A 23,221-nucleotide genomic window follows, 5' to 3' on the forward strand; every position below is an offset into this window, starting at 1 on the left:
GATGACGACCCAGTAAGGTCAACAACCTCCTCAAGACGACGTCAACGATACACAACATCGCCAAGGAGCCATCTTGAAAATTCACAAACTTTTAGTTCCATACAGCATCCATTTCTATCTCATCCCGAATCAGCAAATAGACTTAGCTTCCGTGATAAACCAATTTGGCTTCGCGGTTTCCCCACGCCTCTTACAAGTAATTATCGAAACGAAAAAAGAAAACCCCAAAACGAAAAGGTAATCATGATCACTGAAAACTTCGTTACAAGTTACACAATAATAACAAAATTAACAATTGCATCACGAAGAATGATTTGGCCCCCGGATGTACCCCTCGTTCTGTGAATAACCCTCCTCACCCTTGCCCTATCAACTGGTTTTGTCAGTTTTATTGCGTCTCTGTGTTTCTGTGAAATAGCTCGGAACTGGTCTGCCCCCGGTAGAAGGACCGCTCGCCGAGCCAATCAGCGTGAACAATAGCCGATCCGCGCCAACTGCGTCAAAGCAGTGTCGGCGAAATATTGGTATTTCGTCAGCAATAGTTCCACCAAATTGAAGCCCGTCTGTAGATGACAGCGGCTCACATCAGCTTAATATTTAAACGGCCAATGCCAGGATTCTTCCTTAGATTCGTACATTGAGTGACCGAGGAACTTGCAGCTAAGTTCAGGTAAGCCGAACAATTTGAAACTTCAACTCTTAGTAGCAGACTGCGTGTTAATACTGTTAGTTATTATATGATAACCTCTGAAACAGAAACAAAATGTTTGTCTTCAGGCATCTTAGTAACAAACTGTTTTTGTTAGTATTGTAAGTTATGATTAAGTCATAAAACAAAAACGAACAAAGTATTTGAACTTTAGATATCTTAGAGATAAACTCTAAAAATTATCAGCTTAATATTTAGGCGGCCAATGCCTCGTTTCTCTCTTAGATTCTTGTTTTGAAGTTGCAGCACTGTTTAGTTTAGCAAAACAATTTGAAACTTCAGGGTTTAATGAAACTTTTTTTCTTCTCCTTTTCGTTCCTTTATGAAAGTTTATTACTGTACACTCAGACATCAAACGACAGCATATGAGGAATTGTTGTACAATGGATAGTTTACAATGACAAGATAATAACTGGAGCTGTTCGTAGAATACAGATAGACGTATTTCAAAACAGCTATACATGCGATTTTAAACGAAGATACTTGCTTACAAGACGATGAAATATATTTATACGATTGTTACGAGTCAGTATTTCAGATATAGTTACAAGATGTTTACGAGTCAGTATTTTTAATATAGTTACAAGATGTTTACGAGTCAGTATTTTTAATATAGTTACACGATGTTTTCGAGTCAGTATTTTTAATACAGTTACAAGATGTTTTCGAGTCAGTATTTTTAATATAGTTACAAGATTTTTGCGAGAGAGTATTTTTAATATAGTTGCACGATGTTTTCCAGTCAGTATTTTTAATATAGTTACAAGATGTTTACGAGTCGGTATTTTAAAAATAGTTACAACATGTTTACGGGTCAGTATTTTAAATATAGTTACAAGATGTTTACGAGTCGGTATTTTAAAAATAGTTACAACATGTTTACGGGTCAGTATTTTAAATATAGTTACAAGATGTTTACGAGTCGGTGTTTACGAGCATTTTTAAAGAACATCTAGTGATATTGGAGATGCCCGTCTATGGTTTACTAAATTTACTTGTAACTTCAGAAATTAATTTTAAATTTTACAACGGACGCTTACGGTGTTACAATAAAATAGTTCTTTGAAATTTAGTGTCCTAGGTTTTGTATAATAATGTTTTAATATTTTTTTTTTGATTTGAGATCTTACTGGCCACCCGTGGGTGTTGTTACTAATATTGTAAGTTAACATGAGATACGACACGAACTAACCAAAGAAAATCATTTTATTTCCAGACACCCTAGTCACAAACTGTGGTTGTTAGTATTGAATGTTATGAAGAGTTGTAAAAACAAACACAAAGTATTAGAAACACATATTCGTGACAACCTGTGGGTGTTGTTATTGGCATCGTTATTTATGAAGAGTCGTAAACAAGTTTTATTTGAGATCTTAGTGACAACCTGAGTGTGTTATTCTTCTAATTTTAGTTATTATCAGTTATACATTTCTTTTAAAGAAATCTGACCAGCAAAAAACGTTATCCGCGATCAAAACCGTATCTCTGCACAATGCAGAGTCAAATGGGCATTCAATAAAATAGTGGTTGATTCCATGAATCTCTATCTGGTATCTTGTCTATGAGGACAGCCACTTCCGAAGATAGCCTTACTGGACAATACGTCCTTCTTACACCGCTCAACAGAGGACTGCCATACCAAAACCAAACCATTTAAATTTCCGATATCTTAATAACAATATGTCTGTTTGTACTGTCAAAGGGACAGACCCTAGTTTTAAAACTTAAAACACTAATGCTGTTTTCCACTATTAGAGCCATTTGTGGTAACTGAAATTCGACTTCTAGTCTATTTTAAAGAATATTACACCGTTTCAACGTCACAGACTCTTGTTTCACTGTGTTACAGCTTTGTAGATTAATTAAACTTAGTGTTAATTTTTACGGGTTAAAACTAGGGTATGCGACTTTAATTATGGTGAATTGTAAAAAAAAAAAAAAAAAAAAAAAAAAAATTGTTTGCATTTCAGATGTCTTAATAATGAGAAACTGTTGGTTCAATAATTTGAATTTGAAATTTTAGTTGAATATTTTCATCATATATTGCATACAATATTTCTAAGTTAGACGCAAGTTGTAGGACTAACGGGTCCTTTTCCTAAAACGATATTACATTCGCGGCTGCAATGGTTAATTCCATGGTAACTGACGTTACATATTTAGCCAATTTTTTAAATTTCAAATACCTTGTTTTTTTTTGTGACAATTGATCCAATCAATGCTTGACTTCCGACGCCATATAACCGTAAATAAAATGTGTTGAGTGCGTCGTTAAATAAAACATTTCTTTCCTTCCTTCAGCTGACTAACCATAAGCTACTTAACATGCTGCTAACATAAAACAATCATAGACTTTGGTGACCATTGCATTGGCAGTGTCTGACTTTACAACCCCCCCCCCCCCCCAAAAAAAAAAAAAAACCCCACAAAACAACCCAAAACAAACATTTTCGTAACGTCAGTCGCAATTAATTAAATGGCTATCAAAGACAATTTAAGATCGCTGGATGATTTTTTATTGCAGCATTACATAGCCAGTGGTCTATGGATATGAACATCACAGAAAAAAATGCTTGGATATAAAAGTTACCAAAACATAGGCTTTTGAAATTCAAAATTGCCTGAAAATGTAACTGCACTCAGCGTTGAATTGCCTAAATGTTCTCAACGTTGAAAATTGCAACTTAACTAAATGTATATTATGAAAGAAACAGTTAAGTAAGACGGAAACAAACAACATATGAACAAAAAGTAAACGAACGATAACGAACTAATAAAGAATAGAGGTTTAAATTAATCAAGACATATTTATGTTTACTCAGACAAGCTGACAAGTCTAATTTATAGTCAATAAAATGTGAAATAAAACAACAATTTTTAAAAATGACATAAAGTATGTCTTAATGTCAAACTTTGTTAGAACAAAAGAGTGCGAGACATTTCACTTTTTGTCTGCTTTATAATATAGATAGGACATGAAATGTTTTATACTGAAATAAAACTTCATTATGTACCTGGAATTGCTTAAGTTTTATAATAATATTAATCTTTTTCACACTTCCGTTAATGCACTGTGGTGTGTTCCAATTTAAACATTATCACTGTACAATACTGAATCCAAAACATGTTTCTGAGTATCTAATTTGAAAAAAAGAACTCTATACAATATGTGTGTAAAATGCTTACTTTCTTGCTTGAAATATTATCTTATGTTAATCTGTGCACTTAGATGTTGTTTTTAATTTACACCACGACTAATATATCAAAGGCCGTGGTATGTGATATCCTGTTTGTGGGATAGTGCATATAAAAGATGTCTTGCTACTAATGAAAAATAAATGTAGCGGGTTTCCTCTGTGCCAAACTTACCAACTGTTTGACATCCAATAGCCGATGATTAATAAATCAATGTGCTCTAGTGGTGTTCATAAAGAAAACAGACTTTTTAATTTATTGCCGACGCCATATAACGTAAATAAAATGTGTTAAGTGCGTCGTTAAATAAAACATTTCCATTTTTAATTTATTAATAGATCAGCCATCCTCTCTCTCTCTCTCTCTCTCTCTCTCTCTCTCTCTCTCTCTCTCTCTCTCTCTCTCTCTCTCTCTCTGCGGAAAGGTGATTGGCGCCAGTACTGGCGCTCACGATATGGTATCAGTCCTCTTACAAACGGGGCGGGAACCATATGTAGCTGTCAGTAACAATTATTATCTGATAACCCGCTGGGGTGAGACGTAGCCCAGTTGTAAAGCGCTCACTTGATGCGCGGTCGGTTTTAGGATCGATCCCCGTCGGTGGGCCCATTAGGCGATTTTGCGCTCCATCCAGTGCACCACGGCTGGTACATCAAAGGCCGTGACATGTGCTGCCCTGTCTATAGGATGGTGCATATAAAACATCCCTTGCTCCTAATCGAAAAGAGTATCAAATTTTAACATCTTTTTCGACTTAAAGTTATTTACAACCCTTTCGCTTGTACCTGACTTACGCCTCACAGACAAATGATTATCAGCTTAACTATACGTCTCAGTGTAATCGATTTCATTCGTGCTACGTTTTCATTGGATGTATATCATTGGTGACCTGTTCATCACTTTGGAGCAGCCAGTTGTATGTTTTGAAATTGTTTACAAAACGTATATGTCTTAACGCGTATGAGTTATAAAAAAACATGATGTTCTCACCAACGGGTGTGTAAAAAATATGTTAAGTGATCGGGAGATGACGTCATGCTTTATAAAAACAGAAAGCTGACGACACAGAGTCTTTAAAGTAACTGACACTTTCTTGTGTCACGAGTGGCTGGATTTAGCTCAGTTGGTAGAGCGATCGCGTGAGGCGTGTGGGTCCTAGGATCGAAACTACTGAGCTTGTTTTTGTTGGTGATTTTCCTCATCCCAACCTGTGTCTCCAGACTAGTGTATTAAAGGCGGTAGTATGTGCTGCCCTGTCTGTGGCAAAGAGCTATTGAAATATGCCTTGCTACTCATGGACAAATATAGCGGGTTTCCTCAGAAGACTCTATCGGAATGGAGAGGCGGGACGTAGCCCAGTGGTAAAGCGCTCGCTTGATGCGCGGTCGGTCTGGGATCGATCCCCGTCGGTGAGCGTAGCCCAAGATGTGGCGACAGCCGGTTTTCTCTCTCAATATCTGTGTGGTCCTTAGCCATATGTCTAACGCCATATAACCGTAAATAAAATGTGTTGAGTGCGTCGTTAAATAAAACATTTTATTATTTCTTTGTTTCTTTGTTTCTGTCGGGATTGACTCATGTTTGACATACTGTAGCTGATGACAAGTTAATCAGTTTGCTGTAGGGGTCTCGTAAAATAATAATATAAAAACACTTTCTCGTGGGATAATAAAAAAGAGCATTATGTTCAGTAAAACTTCTAGTTTAATGGCATAAATAGTATGACGTCGAACTAGCACATCGAATTTCATAACACACATATGTTTGACACCAAATAGCTTTAGTATAAAATGTTCTGAGAAGGTGTTAAGACCTTTCTTTCCTTTCTCTCAATATCTAGACCTAGTAGAAAATTACCATTCTGGTATTGCTGTCCTGCCTTTGAAAAAGTGCCGGCAAGGGTCCCCAAATCTATCTCTCGACACCAAATAGATACAGCTTAAAATGTGCCGAGGTGTCGTTAAAGAAACATTCGTTTCCTTTCTCTCTCCTTATCTAGACAAAGTGTTACAATAACCGTACGTTAGACACCTAATAGCCGTAATTTAAAATGCGCCGAGACGGCGTTAAGAACTAGGATATTATCTTTTGTGAAACCTTTCAAGTTACGTCAGATTTGATGAAACGATCACCTAAGTTTAGCTGTTTGTAAAATATTGACTTATTTCATCAACGGAGCAGACGGAAAAGAAAGACGCAATATCGTTAGATTTATGTGTTTGGAAACTTCTAATTAAAATCATGATTTTAGGACCGTTAACGCACTAGGCTCAGACTCTAAGGAAGGAAATGTTTTTTGTTTTGTTTTAACGGCGCTCTCAGCACATTTTATTTACGGTTATATGGCGTCGGACATATGGTTAAGGACCATACAGGTATTGAGAGAGGAAACCCGCTGTCGCCACTTCATGGGCGATTACCAGCAAGGGATCTTTTATATGCACCATCCCACAGACAGAGTAGTACATACCACGGCCGTTGATATATCAGTCGTAGTGCACCGGCTGGAGCGAGAAACACACCGACCACGCATCAAGCGAGCGCTTTACCACTGGGCGGGTTTCCTCTCTCAATATATGTGTGGCCCTTAACCATATGTCCGACACCATATAACCGTAAACAAAATGTGTTGAGTGCATCGTTAAATAAAACATTTCCTTCCTTCTGTCGCAACCAGTGATTCGCGCATACGACTACTATTTCAAAAGCCGTGGTATGTGATATCCTGTCTGCGTGAAAGTGTATATAAAAGTTCCTTGCTACTAATGGAAAAAACGTAACGGGCTTCCTCGATTAACAACACCCCAGCACAAAATAAAAAATACAAAAAAAATACATCGGCTATTGGGTGACGGGTTTCCCCAAAGACTATTTGTTTTTTTATTATTATTTTAGCGTTACCAAATGTATGGCATCAAGCGACGAATAATTAATTAATTAAATGTGTTCTAGTTGTGTCGTAAACAAGCCAACAATATATCTGTAATATACGATGTCAAGAGGTTCTATGAGAAAACAGTTCATACACAAGTAAATAATATAATAAATTTGCATACCAAAAATGGTTAAGGACCACACAGATTTTAGCGTGGGTGTATCTTTTGGAACCGATTACACAGTGATTACACACTTGGGTAATGCTCCATAGCAGTGGACATGTCTGTCCCAGTTCTAGAAGCGTTGTCAAAAGCATGGGTAATAGTCCATCCATCCATATTCTATGGGCGACAGATCCGGTAATCGTGCTGGCCGCAAGACATCCACGTTGTTCTGGTTCAGATAGCCCTTGACCGATCTGGCAGCGTCTCCAATCTCGAATAAACCACCGTAGGTGTTGTCTGTTGACGCCATATAAGACGACGTCGGCGTTGATAAGTGATCGTCGTGGATGTTTTCGCCCAACAGAGAGGTAACGTTGGGGATCGCGAAGAAAGGTTGTTGACGATATGCAACCTCGGTGGTGTCGTGCTTAAGTCATCGGATATAAGACTGGTATGTACTGGGTACGCAGCTCAGTACCGGCTCCCACCCAGAGCACGTTTTAACGACTCCATGGGTAGGTAGGTGTAAGACCACTACACCCTCTTCTCTCTATCCACTAACCACTGACAACTGACACACTGCCCTGGACAGACACCCCAGATAGCTGAGGTGTGTGCCCAGGACAGCGTGCTTGAAACTTAATTGGACATAAGCACGAAAATAAGTTAATATGAAATGAAAATGATATGCGACGAAGTCCAAGAATTGAACGAGAGATCAAAGTTCCAGGTTAAAACCAATGGTGTAGTTGTATGTTTCGGAGAATTTTCTCTTTTGTTTAACGATACCAATGGAGCACATTGATGTATTACTCATCGGCTATTGGATGCCAAACGTTTGGTAATTCTGTCATACCAGTCTTAGAGAGCAAACCCGCTACATTTGTTTGTTTTCCATTAGAAGCAGGAGATCGATTATATGCATCATCCCGCAGATAGAATATAACATACGACGGCTTTTGATACACCAGTCGTGGTGCACTGGCTGGAACAAGAAATAGCTCAATGGGCCCAGTGACAGGGATCTCTATCTGACTAAGTCCAGGAATGATCCGAGTGGTCAAAAGTAAAGTTTGTTTTATTTAACGACGCCACTAGAGCACATTGATTTTTGTATATCTTATCATCGTCTATTGGACGTCAAACATAAAAATCCCATGCCTCGACTGGGATCCGAACCCAGTACCTACCAGCCTATAAACCGATGACCTAACCACGACGCCACCGAGGCCGGTACCAGAGTGGTCAAAATTACAGGGTGGAACGTATAGTGTAGGTGTGTAGTTTGAACTCGTCAATCCAGTCAAATGGTGGAATGTTTTTTAATGGTCGCCGGCCACTTCTTGCTCGGTCCCTTACTACATTAGTTTGTTGATGACGTTGCCACAGATTGCGTTTTTTGTGCAACTTCCCCTTGTGGAGTTCTGCATTCCAAGAGACCAATGACGTGCAAGCAGTCATCAACGGATAAACGTCACATTGAATACGGTCTTACAACAGGGAAGAAAATATGTTTTTCTGACATTGAAATGATTGCCAATACATAAAAAAAAGAAGACAGAATTCGCCACTAAAACGCGTTAATTTAGGTTATATACAGCTGAAATCTTAATCACACGGAAGTCTTACGGAACCCGTGTTAGCAACAGTCACACCACGTGGTGTCATTCTGGCAACTGTTCGTGTTATTTATAGCTAGATTTAAAACAGTTTGTCAAGTAAAGGAAATGTTATTTGAAAACATCAATGTCACAAAAAACCTTGGCTTATATCCCATTACGGTTTAAGCACGCGTTTCTTTGCACCCATCTCAGATATCTGCCCAGGGCAGTGGGTTAGTTGTTAGGTGTTATTAAGACAAAAGCTTATTAAAGGCATGCTGTCACGTATTTAAGGACCAATGGATAACAAATAAAAATTACATTAATTGTTGGAAACTAAATCTAGCTATCGCATCACCTTAACTGAAACATGATGGAGTGAAATCCATGCCAACCCTCTCGGCAATTTTAGGTTTTTAATTATGGACCATTGCGATAATTCAATTATTTTTACAAATGGAGTATGGTGGGTATGAAGATAGTTGAATAAAGTACATTTAGGGACAGATCGAATTGCTTTTGTTCAGGTAATACTTTGTTAGGTCATTAAATAAGTCAGTGATCTGTGACAATATGCCTTAAGACTTCAGATGTGTTTGTATTCTGTTTAGGCAAATGATGTTACTATGTCGAGAGGCGAGAGTGTGAATTTATTCAACTGGCATTAGCAGATTATTTTGTAATATGGCCAGGCGATATATTTTATTAAACCTATAGATGCGTTTGCGTTTAGTAAATGCAGTTATAAATTGGAGAGACAAGATTGTGAGTTTATTAAAACTGCAGTTGCGTTTGTATTTTGCATTAGTAAATGATGTATTATGGTGAGGCGATATTGTGAGTTTATTAAAAATGTAGGTATGTTTGAATTTCGCATTAGTAAATGTTACAATATGGTTAGGCGATAATTGTGAGTTTATTAATCCTGGATGTGTGTTTGTATTTTATATTAGTAAATGATGTCCAAATATGGCGATGCGAGAATGTGTTTAACGATGACGATCATCTATTCTATTGTTTACCTTCTTAGTGAGGTGACATTTAATTACCGCTGCCAGTGAGATTGCCACATAACATGCCCCTATCAGCCGTCAATCAGAGAGCATTACCCCGGGACGAGTACCCAGAAACAGGAATCTCAACAGCGAAGCCAGATCTATCGACTAAATGATGACTTTAATCAATCATTAAATACAAGAGTTGAGCGCGTAACGACCAAAACGCCACGGTGTAACGTCTAACGGTATTAAACTGTTACAGACATGCCATTAGTGGGGACTATTAAATCACTGGAATGTAGCGCTTATTTAATCGGTTCATACCTACTGGCCTCGGTGGCGTCGTGGTTAGGCCATCGGTCTATAGGCTGGTAAGTACTGGGTTCGGATCCCAGTCCAGGCATGGAATTTTTAATCCAGATACCGACTCCAAACCCTGTCATGTCATGCCATAGGGTTTTACATGCACATTCAGAACAAGCCGTTGTTGTAGCGCACCGCCTGTCGTATAGTATTTAATTTTATTTGTTAGAAGGCTCTACTACTACTCGGTTACAAGTTTTAAAAACATTAACACCTCTCACTGATTTCGTTACAGCGGTTACTGAATGTTAAACATTTAATACTTCTCACAAAATCAGAGACTGGGAGGAAACCATCCACACACGCAATGACGTGGCCTGAGAGGTCGGGGCATGGGGACCATTCTCTCCCAATACACCTGGTTTTTCTCTACACATTTTACATTTCTCTGTCTCCCTATAATACGAGGGGCGAGACGTAGCCCAGTGGTAAAGCGTTCGCTTGCTGCGCGGTCGGTCTGGGATCGATCCACGTCGGTGGACCCATTGGGCTATTTCTCGTTCCAGCCAGTGCGCCACAACTGGTGTAACACAGGCCGTGGTATGTACTATTCTGTCTGTGGGATGGTGAATATAAAAGATGTCTTGCTGCTAATCGAAAAAGAGTAGCCCACCAAGTGACGACAGCGGGTTTCCTCTCTCTATATCTGTGTGGTCTGACGCCATATAACCGTAAATAAAATGTGTTGAGTGCGTCGATAAATAAAACATTTCTTTCCTTCCTTCCCTATAATACGAGTCATAGTGTTTATATCCCCACAATCTATATACCACCGACATATTTCTTTTCATTTTATTTCATTAACTGATTTTCCTGCTTATATCCAATTAAGATTCAAGTACGCTGTCCTGGGCACACATCTCAGCTGTCTGGGCTGTCTGACCAGGACAGTGTGTTAGTTGTTAATAGTTAGTGAGAGAAAAGAGGGTGTAGTGGTCTTACCCTACGCACTGATTCGTTAAAACTCACTCTGGGTGGGAGCCGTTACCTGGCTGCGAACCCAGTACCTACCAGCCTCTAGTCCGATGGCTTAACTACGACACCACCGAGGCCGGTACCGGGCTGTGAACCCTGTACCTACCAACCTTATGTCCGATAGCTTAACCACGAGACCACCGAGGCCGGTATCACCGATATAAAACCGTGATTACGCCAATGTACACATTAGTCGTTAACATCTTACAATGACAGCGAACTGGTGACAATCTTGTTAGAAAGGTCCATAAAAAAAAAAACTCAACAGTTCTATCAAAAATGAACTAGAACAATAAAAGCAAAAACAGTGATTTTGTGTCGATCTGCAAAAAACAAAACAAAAAACAAAAAACAAAAAAAACTGGAACTGTTATCGATTTCGAGGTCGAGAAGAGGTCGAATATTATCAGAATATCGCGAGACAAGCACACGGAACATTTAAAAGAAATTGCGCGTGGCCTATATAAATTAATTACCAGTCTATCAATGACCTTTTAAAAATGACTTCTCAAACGGAAGAGCTCTGCATGAACAGATAACTCAAGCATTCGAGGAGATGATTGGATTAGACGTAATATTAAAGTGGCCTCTGGGAGCTATCTTCTCCTCTGGCTCTTGGAAACATTAAGTTGACGCTCTTCTGGCGAGAGACTTGATTTTGTCGCTTGTTATTGTTCCCTGGGAAGATGGAGGCCATTTCTATGCAAATGGTGTCATCTGATCCAGCGAGTGACAACTCAAGAGGGCCAACACGAGGTATCAGTGCACGTCACCATGTTATTGGCGAGTGAAGAGGACATCAAGTGTACACGTCGTCCCCGATATAGGAATCCAGGTTCTGGTCTTTTGACAAACAAACAAAGGGATATGAAACAAATAAATAAAAACTAAATAAGATATATAGAACTAGAACAATAAAAAGGAATCAATCCCCTTCTACTGCAGTAACGTCATAATATGTATGACGTCATAACTAGCTGTTGTTTAGCAGTTCCTTTCTGAAGATAAGATTGAAACTTGTAAAAGGATAGTTATTTCTTTAAATTGTTTTTAAAATACATATATACTGTACACTTGTTTTCTTTTATCATATATATATATATATATATATATATATATATATATATATATATATATATATATATATATATATATATATATATATATATGTATATTATACACACTATAAACACATATATATAGATGGATAGATTAGATAGATAGATAGATAGATAGATTCATTTATGGATGGATGAATTAATGAATGAATATATGGGAGGATTGATGGATGGATGACCGCTCTACATAGCTGCCGACAGCACATTTGCCATATGTTGTGAATTCTTCGATTTCATAAAACTTGATAAAACAAGAAGCTAGTCTGGGGCGTAGCCATAGAGGAAAAAAACGTCGAGGAAAACCCAGACCTGTCATGGGAAAAATAAAATAAATCTGGGGAAATTCCAGACAAGGCAAGAGCCTCCCCTGCCTCATGCTGACTACGCCATTGCTAGTTGTGTTGAACGCAGTTCTGTTTATACAGCGTGCATGCACATTGCAATATCAATATTTCCACAAATCTCGTGTGTGGGTTTGTTTCGTTTTGTCATTAAATAAGGAAATACAAATAACAAAACTATAACACTATAACTTTGACATGACAACTTGAATAATACAAAAAGAAATCTAATCGACTGGTTTCGTCGCTTCGCAGCGTCTCATCGGACAAGTTGCCGGTCGTGTATCGAGAGGCAGCGAGCTTGTGATTGTTTGAGAACGAGACAATCAAATCACATTAACACGCCTGGAAACAAATTAATTTTAACGGGGTCAACACCGGGGTGACCCTCCAGTTAACGCTAACACTAAGTAGCGCGGGGCTCAGCGGCGAAGTGATCAATTACTCGGTAACCTGGAAGCGTGTTTTCCAATACTGGGGCTCGGTTACGCGCACGGCATGTGGCCCGAATAATCGGCCGTTAAAGACATAGATATTTTAATTATTTTTTTAATTTTATTTTTTTGGTGGGGGAGGGGCTCAATTTTTCAAATTCTTTATTTCTTTATGTTTTTACAACTTATTGACATTAAAGGCATATTGTCGCGGATTTAAGGACCTTATTTCTCTAAAAATGGATAATAAATAAAAATTGCATTAATTGTTGGAAAACAAATCTAGCTATCGCATCATTTTAACTGAACCATGATGGAATGAAATCCATGTCAACCCTCTCGGCAATTTTAGTTTTTGAATTATGGACCATTGCCATAATTCAATTATTTTTACAAAATATCATTAATAAATGGAGTATGGTGGTTATGAAGATGGTTGAATGAAGTACATTTAGGGACAAATCAAATAATGTTTGTTCAGGTAATACTTTGTTAGACCATTAAATAGGTCAATGGTCTGTGACAATATGCCTTTAACAAATATTTGAGATATTAATCACTAATACACACGTATGATTAACACATCAATGTACTCTAGATGTGTTCTAATGTAAACCAAACAGCATCATATCCGACTCCATAACGTAGTTAATGCACTTAAGATGACCCTAGTGCTAACATCGCTCCGTGGAACAGGGACCACCTTCTGCCCCAGGTCAGTGTGTTTAACGTGCACATTCAGAGCAAGCTGTTGTAACGCACGCCTGTCATGGGCACGGTTGCCGGCCTCGGTCTGCTCCTCTGGCCAGGACAGAAAAGTGTAGGGTTGAGTGGATTGGAAAGGGGACCGCCTGCGCTGACAGGTGCAAGAGAACTCCAACAGCCGGACCGGAGTCGGTAACAGGCGGAGGGTGCTTTTGATGCTCTGCAATTTTTAAATGTCGCGTAAGATTATTGCCAAAGAAAAAGGGTGCGCATTTTCATAGTGGAAATTGGGCGCAATTTTGAGAGGTCCGTCGAAAGATAAATGGGGAGCTACATAGATTTTTGAATTTTGGTATGCTGAGAGTAGCTCGTTCTGTTGCTACGTTGTTTTCACTTTGTAAACATGCGCTAACTCTCACGGAACCTCCCGACTCAGTCGCTTCAACTACAACTTGTTAGACTTCCCTAAAGGTCTCTTCTGAATTCCTGTTCTTTTAAAAGCACGCGGCGATTGGTTGTTAAGATGGCCCTGTCAGCTGCAGGTTACCGGACTGGAGAGTGGAGCAGCGTCTCGTGATTAAGTCTGTATTGCCCTTGCGTGTGGGAATATAATCGAATCCGGGGTCTGAAGGCAGGTTACACGTCATCAAGGCGTTCACGGAGAGAGCAGGGATACACGACGGCCAGTTTCTCATATCCGTGCGATAGTTGACTGTGTATGATTTTCTATCAGTCTGTGTCTGTTTTTTCTGTCTCCCTGTCTCTGTCTGTCTGTCTGTCTCTGTCTGTCTGTCTCTCTCTCTCTCTCTCTCTCTCTCTCTCTCTCTCTCTCTCTCTCTCTCTCTAGCACTCCGTCCTGCCTACTCCTAATAGTTCTATCTCCTTCTCTAGGTTTCGGCATATCTGTCTCCAATCATCTCTCAATTTCTCACACTTTTGTTTCCTGCCTTTTCTCTACATCTATATCTCAATCCCACTTCCACCTTCTCCCTCCATACCTGTCTCTCTGAATCCTATCTCAATATTTCTGTCCTCTGTCTAATACTATCTCTCCCACTGTCCAGTCATCTCTCTTTCTGTCTCCCTGCATACTCATCTCTCCCACTCTTTCTCTGTGTGTCTCTCCGTCTCTCTCTCCCCATCTCTCTCTCTCTCTCTCTCTCTCTCTCTCTCTCTCTCTCTCTCTCTCTCTCTCTCTCTTCTCATCTACCAACCGTCCTGTCTGTTTGTCTAGGCATGTTGGTACCCCCACAAAATGATCCCGAACAATCACAAATGAGTAGCGGTAACTGTTAATGTTCAATCGAAATGGCTGTCATTTTCAAATTTTCTGGTTTTTATGTACAAATACAGGGGATATTGTATAGACATAACGATACCAGTACGACAGCAAATCACCCTCCTTTGATCTACTCATAAAAGTAGAAAACTGAAGAAACCACAGAAAGTAGGACGCTTTGATCTTTGCATGGCGATTCAATCCGGATAGATCTCAGGGCAGACCTGGACAATAAGACGAATTTCTTAAAGTTTTCAATAATCAGTTTCTCTTTTATGTAGTGCAATATTCCTGCTGAGCCACACTTGGCGTGTAAACATCACACAGTCTGACATGTTTTGCAGCATGTCCATTCGTAGACCGCGTAACCTACGGCCCTGGAAGTGATTACTTGACTTCCGGGTCAAAGAGTTTTAATAATCAGGAAATTGCGAGTGAGCCTAAACTGATCACTATGGGAGACAGAGGCCATGCGAGCGATGAAACGTTTCTTTTGTTTAACGACACCACTAGAACACATTGATTAATTAATCATCGGCTATTGGATGTTAAACACTTGGCATTTCTCACTCGTAGTCGTCAGAGGAAACCCGCTACATTTTTCGTATGCAGCAAAGGATCATTTATGTGCACTTTCATACAGACAGGAAAGCACATACCACGGCCTTTGACCAGTTGTGGTGCATTGGTTGGAATGAGAAACCCCCCCACAATCAGTTCAATGGATTCATCGAGGTGGTTCGATCCTGCGACGCAAGCACCTCAAGCGAGCACTCAACCAGCTGAGCTAAATCCCGCCCATTGCGAGCGATGACTTCTTCCCCAAATGTCGCCTCTTTTGGATTGGAAATTTGACTGGAAATAATTTGAAGTTCAGAGCACGCTGTTGTAGCGCATGCCTGTCTTGGGCGCAGGTTCTCACGTAACCAGTTCTTTTGTCCAAGACAGATCAAACCTCTTTTTGTTCACATCACCTTTTAACGTTGCCTGTCAGACACGAATCATTGATAGTTCACCCAATGTCAATTTCTGGTTACGTCAATGGAACCAACGTTGTAATACAAGTGAAAACTTTGTTTTTATTAACAAATAGCGGTAGTTTCAAAAATCTATTCACGTGTCCTTAAACAAGCATTTTCTTTTTTCAATTTTAAACAAATAAAGAGAAAGCATGCATGCGTGAAATGTGTTATGTTGTCTGTCTGTCTGTCTGTCTGTCTCTGTCTCTCTCTGTCTCTCTGTCTCTCTCTCTCTCTCTCTCTCTCTCTCTCTCTCTCTCTCTCTCTCTGTCTCTCTCTCATTGTTGATATTTAATCAATCCAGTGATGGTTTTGTGTTAATTTGTTATCTTTAACACCTAAGTCTCAAAGCTATTATTTAATATTTATATTTTTAAAACAGATCATCATCTTCCGATTTTCTTTCCGAGTCGCGTAATTTGTCAATTTCCGTTTTAAACTAGATCGCTTTCAAATGCTCTAAACGCCAAATTGACATTGCACTGCGAATCCCTACGCGGGAATATATTACAATGTTTAAAAGCTGTTTTATGTTACAAATGGCGATGGGACTTCTCAGTTAAACAGGCAATTACTGCCATCTGTTGACAGTAAGAACGCGAGTTTATGAGAACTGGCATTCTGTTGGTATTGAGGCGATAAACGACGGGGAAGGTTGACTGAACTTTAATCGCCTTCGACACTGGCGTAAAAACAAAACAAAAAATACCATGTGTAGTGTCTTTAAATCAATATCCCACGTATGTGTGTTATCACCGTGTGATATCATAAACAACGAATGCTGGTTTTACCAACGGCTATGTAAAAACTGTTTCACTTACATGCCCATTGTCCAGAACACCGCGTGTCATTTTCGTTCTGTATCTCTGTATCTCTGTCTCTCTCTCTCTCTCTCTCTCTCTCTCTCTCTCTCTCTCTCTCTCTCTCTCTCTCTCTCTCTCTCTCTCTCTCTCTCGCACTCCGTCTTGCCTACTTTCAATCGTTATATCTCCTTCTCTAAGCTTTCGGCATATCTGTCTCCAATCATCTCTCAATTTCTCCCACTTTTCTTTTCTGCCTTTTCTTTACATCTTTATCTCAACCCTACATAATCATCTCTCCCACTCTTTTCTCTGTGATACATTGCCCGATGTTCCATTTCCTGGTATTATCAAACCAATAAACAAAAACAAGGGTAATCCGAGAGAACCTAAAATATATTTACTATTGTAAACAGGAGAGGGCCTAGTCAGTTGGCAAACGAGTGCCCAATCATTTTTGTTGTTTACGCAATAAAATATCTTTTCAATCAAAGACGAATAACTGTCTTTCTCGGATGTTCAGAAAAAAAAACCCTATAAGAAAACAAAACAAAATTTCACTTTTATACTCTGCATCAAACTTAAAAACAAGGAATGAAAAAAACCTATATATCGATTTCTCCAATGTTTTTGACGCGATTTGGTGAACAGGTTTGTGACAAAAAATGTTAAGTCTAGATATAAACACTAAAGTTCTTAGAATTGTCTATAACGTATTAAGAAATAAATTAGTCACAATGACCAATTTTCGGCATATTTTATGTCAAAATGATGTACATCTCTCGCACATATTATTAACTATATATTTAAATAGTTTAGATCAACGATGTAAACTAATTAAATTAGAATACGAACATAATGATAAATGTTTGTTTATAAAAATTACTATGCTACTTTATGCTGATGATAGTTATTTTGGTAGAATTTTCCAACGACTTACAAAAGTGTAACGTTTTCCTCATATTATTGCGATAATCGGAAACAAATTAAATATCGATAAGTTAAAAATAGCTATCACTGGGTCTGGACCGTTTGTTCAAGCAAACAAAAAGCTTCTATTGCACAGGTTAAAAATGGTTGGCTTTTCTGAACACGGAACAAGGAATCTAAGTGTATCTATAACAACTAAGTTAAAAATATTTGGTAGTTCTATTGTCCCGACCATTTTCTTTTATTTCGAAAAGTTGGGCTTCGGTACCGTAATAATGAAAACGTTAAATACAGTTAATTTGTTTATGAGATATTTTAAGGGTGAGAAAAGGCCCATGCTTTTTGGAGAATTAGGATCTTTGCATTAGAAATGAAGTTTAAAATAACATGATCAGTTTGTGTGCCATTTTCGTCACTGGAACGTCCTCCAAAATATCACTATTATTGTACAGAATTATGAAAAGTGAAGGTGTACGACATGGGTATAAGATTAAATGGTTAATACATACACACGATGCTGTAAACAAACTGGGTATACGTAATTATTGGTTAAACCCAAACAATTTTAAATTTAAATGTTTTCATTCGTTTCACAAGCCAGTGGTGATTTTAATAAACACGTACTCTAATGCGATTTAATCTTAATATTTAAAAAATAAATTAAAGAAACCTGAATTAAGTATTGCGTTTCTTGTATCGCTCTGTGTACATGATTGATGTGTATTGCGAACAGACATTGCAGCTTTAATGATGATCTGACTTCTGTATTTCGTTTTTTTCCAATGAACACACAAAGAAAATATCATGCAAGATGATTGACGTATTTTGTATTTACAGACAATGAAAACATCATGCGAGATGACTGACGTATTTCGTATTTGCGGACAAAGAAAACATCATGCGAGATGATTGTCATATTTCGCATTTACAGACAAATAAAACATGCAAGACGACTGACGTATTTCTTATTTACAAATAAAACATCATGCAAGATGACTGACGTATTTCGTATTTGCAGACAAATAAAACATCATGCAAGATGTTTGTCGTATTTCGTATTTGAACACAAAGAAAACATGCGAGATGATTGGGCAACTGGGCAACTCTTTTTACGTGCCCATATCCACTAAGGTTCAGGCACGCCCGCCCCGGATCTAGTCTCTGACTTCGCCAGTGACCATTTCCGGGGCCGGAGGGTGCGAGATGATTGTCGTAGTTCGTGTTTACACACAAAGAAAACATCATGCAAGATGATTGTCTTATTTCTAATTTGCAGACAAAGAAAACATCATGCGAGATGATTGTCATATTTCTAATTTGCAGACAAAGAAAACATCATGCGAGATGATTGTCATATTTCTAATTTGCAGACAAAGAAAACATCATGTGAGATGATTGACGTATTTCGTATTTGCAGACAAAGAAAACATCATGCGAGATGATTGTCGTATTTTGTATTTGCAGACAAATAAAACATCATGCGAGATGATTGTCGTATTTTGTATTTGCAGACAAATAAAACATCATGCGAGATGATTGTCGTATTTTGTATTTGCAGACAAAGAAAACATCATGCGAGATGATTGTCGTATTTTGTATTTGCAGACAAATAAAACATCATGCGAGATGATTGTCGTATTTTGTATTTGCAGACAAAGAAAACATCATGCAAAAACTCGTCATAGCTGTGTTCGTCGTCTTATCACTTGTTCTTCTCGAGGTCACGTGTCAAGACGCCATGCTGGCCCCGCCCAACAGGCCCAGCGAGTTCAAGAGCCCGGATCAACTGCGACAATACTTGAAGGCCCTTAACGAGTATTACGCAATTGTCGGAAGACCGAGGTAAAATATAAGAAAACATTTTACAGTTGAGGGGTGGAAGGAGGATTGGTAGGGTGTTGGGTGGGAATTATGTGGTGGCTACCTATTGGTAGACTGATGGCCAAGCTGCGATTGGTCACAGGATCGACCGTTCTCAGTGGACTAGTTTTTCCCAATCAGTTCCCAATCACTGGTACATCAAATGTGGTGGTGTGTACTATCCCGCCTAAAACAAAGTGCACATAAAATATTGTCACCACGACTGGTATATCAAAGGCCGTGGTATGTGCTATCATGTCTGTGGGATGGTGCATATAAAAGGCCACCTGCTGCTAATAGAAACATGTAGCGGGTGTCCTATCTAAGACTAGATGTCAAAATTACTAAATGTTTAACATCCAATAGCCGATTATTAATAAAAATCATCGTGCTCTAGCGGTGTCGTTAAAGAAACAAAATGTAACTTGATAAAATATTGCTTGCTGTGTGGGCGCGCGTGTTTCCACTGTTTGTTTATTTCCACCGAATATCACAATATCCAGATGTTTCACACCAAACAGCAGTAAAGGGCGGGACGTAGCCCAGCTTGATGCGCGGTCGGCTTAGGATCGATCCCCGTCGGTGGCCCCATTGGGCTGTTTCTTGTTCCAGCCAATGCCCCACAACTGATGTAGCAAACGCCATGGTATGTACTATCCTGTCTGTGGGATGGTGCATATAAAATATCCCTTGCTGCTAATCGAAAAGAGTAGCCCATGAAGTGGCGACAGCGGGTTTCCTTTGTCTATATTTGTGTGGTCCGTAACCATATGTCTGACGCCATATGACCAAAAATAAAATGTGTTGAGTGCGTCGCAAAATAAAACATTTCCTTCCAAATAGCCGTAGTTTAAAATGTGCTGAGGTGTCGTTAAACAAACATAACTTTCCTTTCCAAGCGAAATGTTAAAATAACCATATTATAGGCATCAAATAGATGTAGCTTAAAATGTGCTGAGATGTGCATAAATAATAATAAGTGTACGAAACAAGAGAATGAGGGGTGGGGTGTGGGTGGGTGGGTGGGTGGGTGGGCGGATTAGATTACATAGTCTGCGCAATTAGATTACCACGAAGTGTAGTCAGCTGGCGGTTAATTCTTTGTGAATTTTTTTTTCTTCTAGATTTGGCCGAAGCGCACACAGACGATCAATCAACGACAATATATTCGGATCATTGGACAAGAATGGTATGTAAACACAAACATGGATTCAAGTCTTTTTCTTCTGATTAAACATGCGGTCTCCAGATATTTTAAACATTTATTTGACCATTTAGTGTAGATGAGTAACTTGTGTTTTGTTTTGCCATAACCATTAACGTTTAACTGGTCTTAGTGGTGTTGTGGTTAGGTTGGTAGGTCTTAATGACTGAATGGGTAGGTGTAAGGCCACTACACCGATTTTCTCTCTCACTAAGAACTAACCCTCTGCCCTGGACTGACAGTCCAGATAGCTGAGGTGTATGTGCCCAGGACAGCGTACTTATACTTTAATTGGATAGAAGCACGAAAATGGTAATAGAAAAATGTATGGTCGTTTGTGAGTCTAAAAACAATGTGACACACATAGGAACTAATGAAATATTTAAAGCGGCACTCTGTATAATTATTTCTTACACACCCGTTGGTGAGAACATCGTTCGTTATTTATGATAACACATACTTGTTTACACACGTACGTGTGTTAACAATTTCAAGACATACTACTGGCTGCTTCTAGGTGATGACCAAGTCACCAATACCATACACCCAATGAAACAAATCCAGCACGATCGAAATCGATTACACTGTGACGTATAGTTAACCTGCCAATCATTTGTCTGTGACGCGTAAGGTAGCAAAGGCTGTAAATAACTTTTAGTCGAAAAAGATGTTAAAATTTATTTAAAACCTGGGTTTTTTTTGTTATTGTAAGAAATAGAATAATACATTCGTGCGCGTTAGATACCATTTATCTTACAAGTCGTTGTTTAAAAAAGTATGGAAATCGCTTTCGTTCGTTAGATACATTTTAAAACAACTCGTTTTAAGATAAATGGTATTTAACAGCCATTCGTGTATTATTCTTTATCGTCCATTAAAGGCTTTTGTAGGAGATATCGCGGGCACTATAATTTGCGATATCTCCTGCGATATTTTCCGCAGGAGATATCGCTTCTTATAATCTTAATTGGTCAAATTTTAATCACAAGACAATATTTTGTTACGTCACTGTGTTTGTTTCAGCGCTAAACCTATCATTAGTGACGTCACGCCACTGCCGTTCTGCTAGTTAACGAGTCTACTGCTGCCAAATATAGTGACATTCAACCCACATTACTGACATTGTTTACAACTGTCGCAAATGAAAAAAATAAAATAATGGATGATAAAACGAATAACGCCCTCGCGTCTTGTGATATCATAATTTATCAGCACTCGTTGATAAATTATGATATCACAAGAGACAAGGGGAGTATTCTCTATATAAATAATGTTTAAACCCCACCAGGCATAGCTCGAGTATTATAACGGCAAATGGAGTCGTAAAGAATAAACCGTCTTTAAATAATGTAACCGGCCTCGGTGGCGTCGTGGTTAGGCCATCGGTCTACAGGCTGGTAGGTACTGGGTTCGGATCCCAATCGAGGCATGGGATTTTTAATCCAGATACCGACTCCAAACCCTGAGTGAGTGTTCCACAAGGCTCAGTGGGTAGGTGTAAACCACTTGCACCGACCAGTGATCCATAACTGGTTCAACAAAGGCCATGGTTTGTGCTATCCTGCCTGTGGGAAGCGCAAATAAAACACCCCTTGCTACTAATCAGAAAGAGTAGCCCATGAAGTGGCGACAGCGGTTTCCTCTCAAAATCTGTGTGGCCCTTAACCATATGTCTGACGCCATATAACCGTTAATAAAATAAAAACGAGTGCGTCGTTAAATAAAACATTATTATTTTTTTGTTTCTTGTTTAAATAATGTCTGCAACACTACAAAGAGATAATCTTTAATAATTATCTGATTTATCTTTTTTTCTTCTTTTCTTTTTGCCGTTGTCAGAATAGAACTTGAAGAGTTCCAAGATACAGATTACTGGCTGTGGGACTACTCGTGAATTCCAGGGAACGACGTTGTCATGGAAACGGGGGAGATAACTCGATGTCATATTAATAAAAACAGACAAGTGTTCGCCATTATTGAAACAATTCTCGTTTGTGGTTTCCACCTTCTTTGAGATTTCCTGAATAAAACACTCATTATCTTGGAAGTGAAACCTAGAACGCGAAAACAAACAAAAACAAAAACAGACAGAGAAGAAACTCGTGAATTTTGAAACGCCAGGTCGTTCGCCAAGCAAAGTCCAAACGTTTTTTGTATTATTGGAAATTAATAAAATAAAACAAACCTGACGTTGAGTTTGTCATTGTATGTTGAAGAGCCAGTTAAAGCTGTACTGTGGTCTGCACTGGTACATGGTAGGGGTAAAGCGTATCCCATTGACTATTTGTCGTTCTAGGCAGCGCACGACGACTGGTGTATCAAAGGTCGTGGTATGTGCTATCCTGTCTGTGCGATGGTGCGTATAAAAGATCGCTTGCTACTAATGGAAAAATGGAGCAGGTTTCCTCTCTAAGACTGACCACGTCAAAATTATCAAATGTTAATAAATCAATATGCTCTAGTGGTGTAAATTAAGTACGACTATTGGATATAAAAACGATAATTGTAACAATTTTCAGAGGAAACCCGCTATATTATATTCATCAGGAAAGGATGTTATGGGGTGTATACTACCAAATCAAATCTCATAGACGACAATAGTAACATATGTGGCTAAAACCCCTACCTGCAGCGTATCAATCGACATAA

The 23,221-nt window shown here is 38.8% G+C and overlaps 1 protein-coding gene across 2 annotated transcripts; it reads left to right on the plus strand.

Moving 5' to 3' along the window:
* The first annotated feature begins 544 nt into the window (after window positions 1-544).
* Window positions 545-22,747, plus strand: LOC121385667 (pro-neuropeptide Y-like). 2 transcript variants are annotated; one of them, XM_041516432.1, is made up of 4 exons: window positions 545-670; window positions 19,161-19,350; window positions 20,493-20,557; window positions 22,412-22,747. In XM_041516432.1, exons 2-4 carry the CDS (start codon window positions 19,175-19,177, stop codon window positions 22,414-22,416), a joined length of 246 nt encoding a protein of 81 aa, XP_041372366.1. In that variant the 5' UTR covers window positions 545-670; window positions 19,161-19,174; the 3' UTR covers window positions 22,417-22,747. The 2 variants fall into 2 exon arrangements, with proteins under 2 accessions (XP_041372366.1, XP_041372365.1); XM_041516431.1 differs by lacking the exon at window positions 545-670 and adding an exon at window positions 14,101-14,196.
* Window positions 22,748-23,221: the final 474 nt, after the last annotated feature.

This window comes from Gigantopelta aegis, chromosome 11, assembly GCF_016097555.1.
Source record: "Gigantopelta aegis isolate Gae_Host chromosome 11, Gae_host_genome, whole genome shotgun sequence".
NCBI lineage: Eukaryota > Metazoa > Mollusca > Gastropoda > Neomphalida > Peltospiridae > Gigantopelta > Gigantopelta aegis.

Bases quoted from the DNA above. Each gene is read 5' to 3' on its own strand.
- LOC121385667 (XM_041516432.1), top strand. From the start codon at position 19,175: ATGCAAAAACTCGTCATAGCTGTGTTCGTCGTCTTATCACTTGTTCTT. The intron at 19,351-20,492 runs GTAAAATATAAG...TTTTTCTTCTAG, and splicing joins GCAATTGTCGGAAGACCGAG to ATTTGGCCGAAGCGCACACA.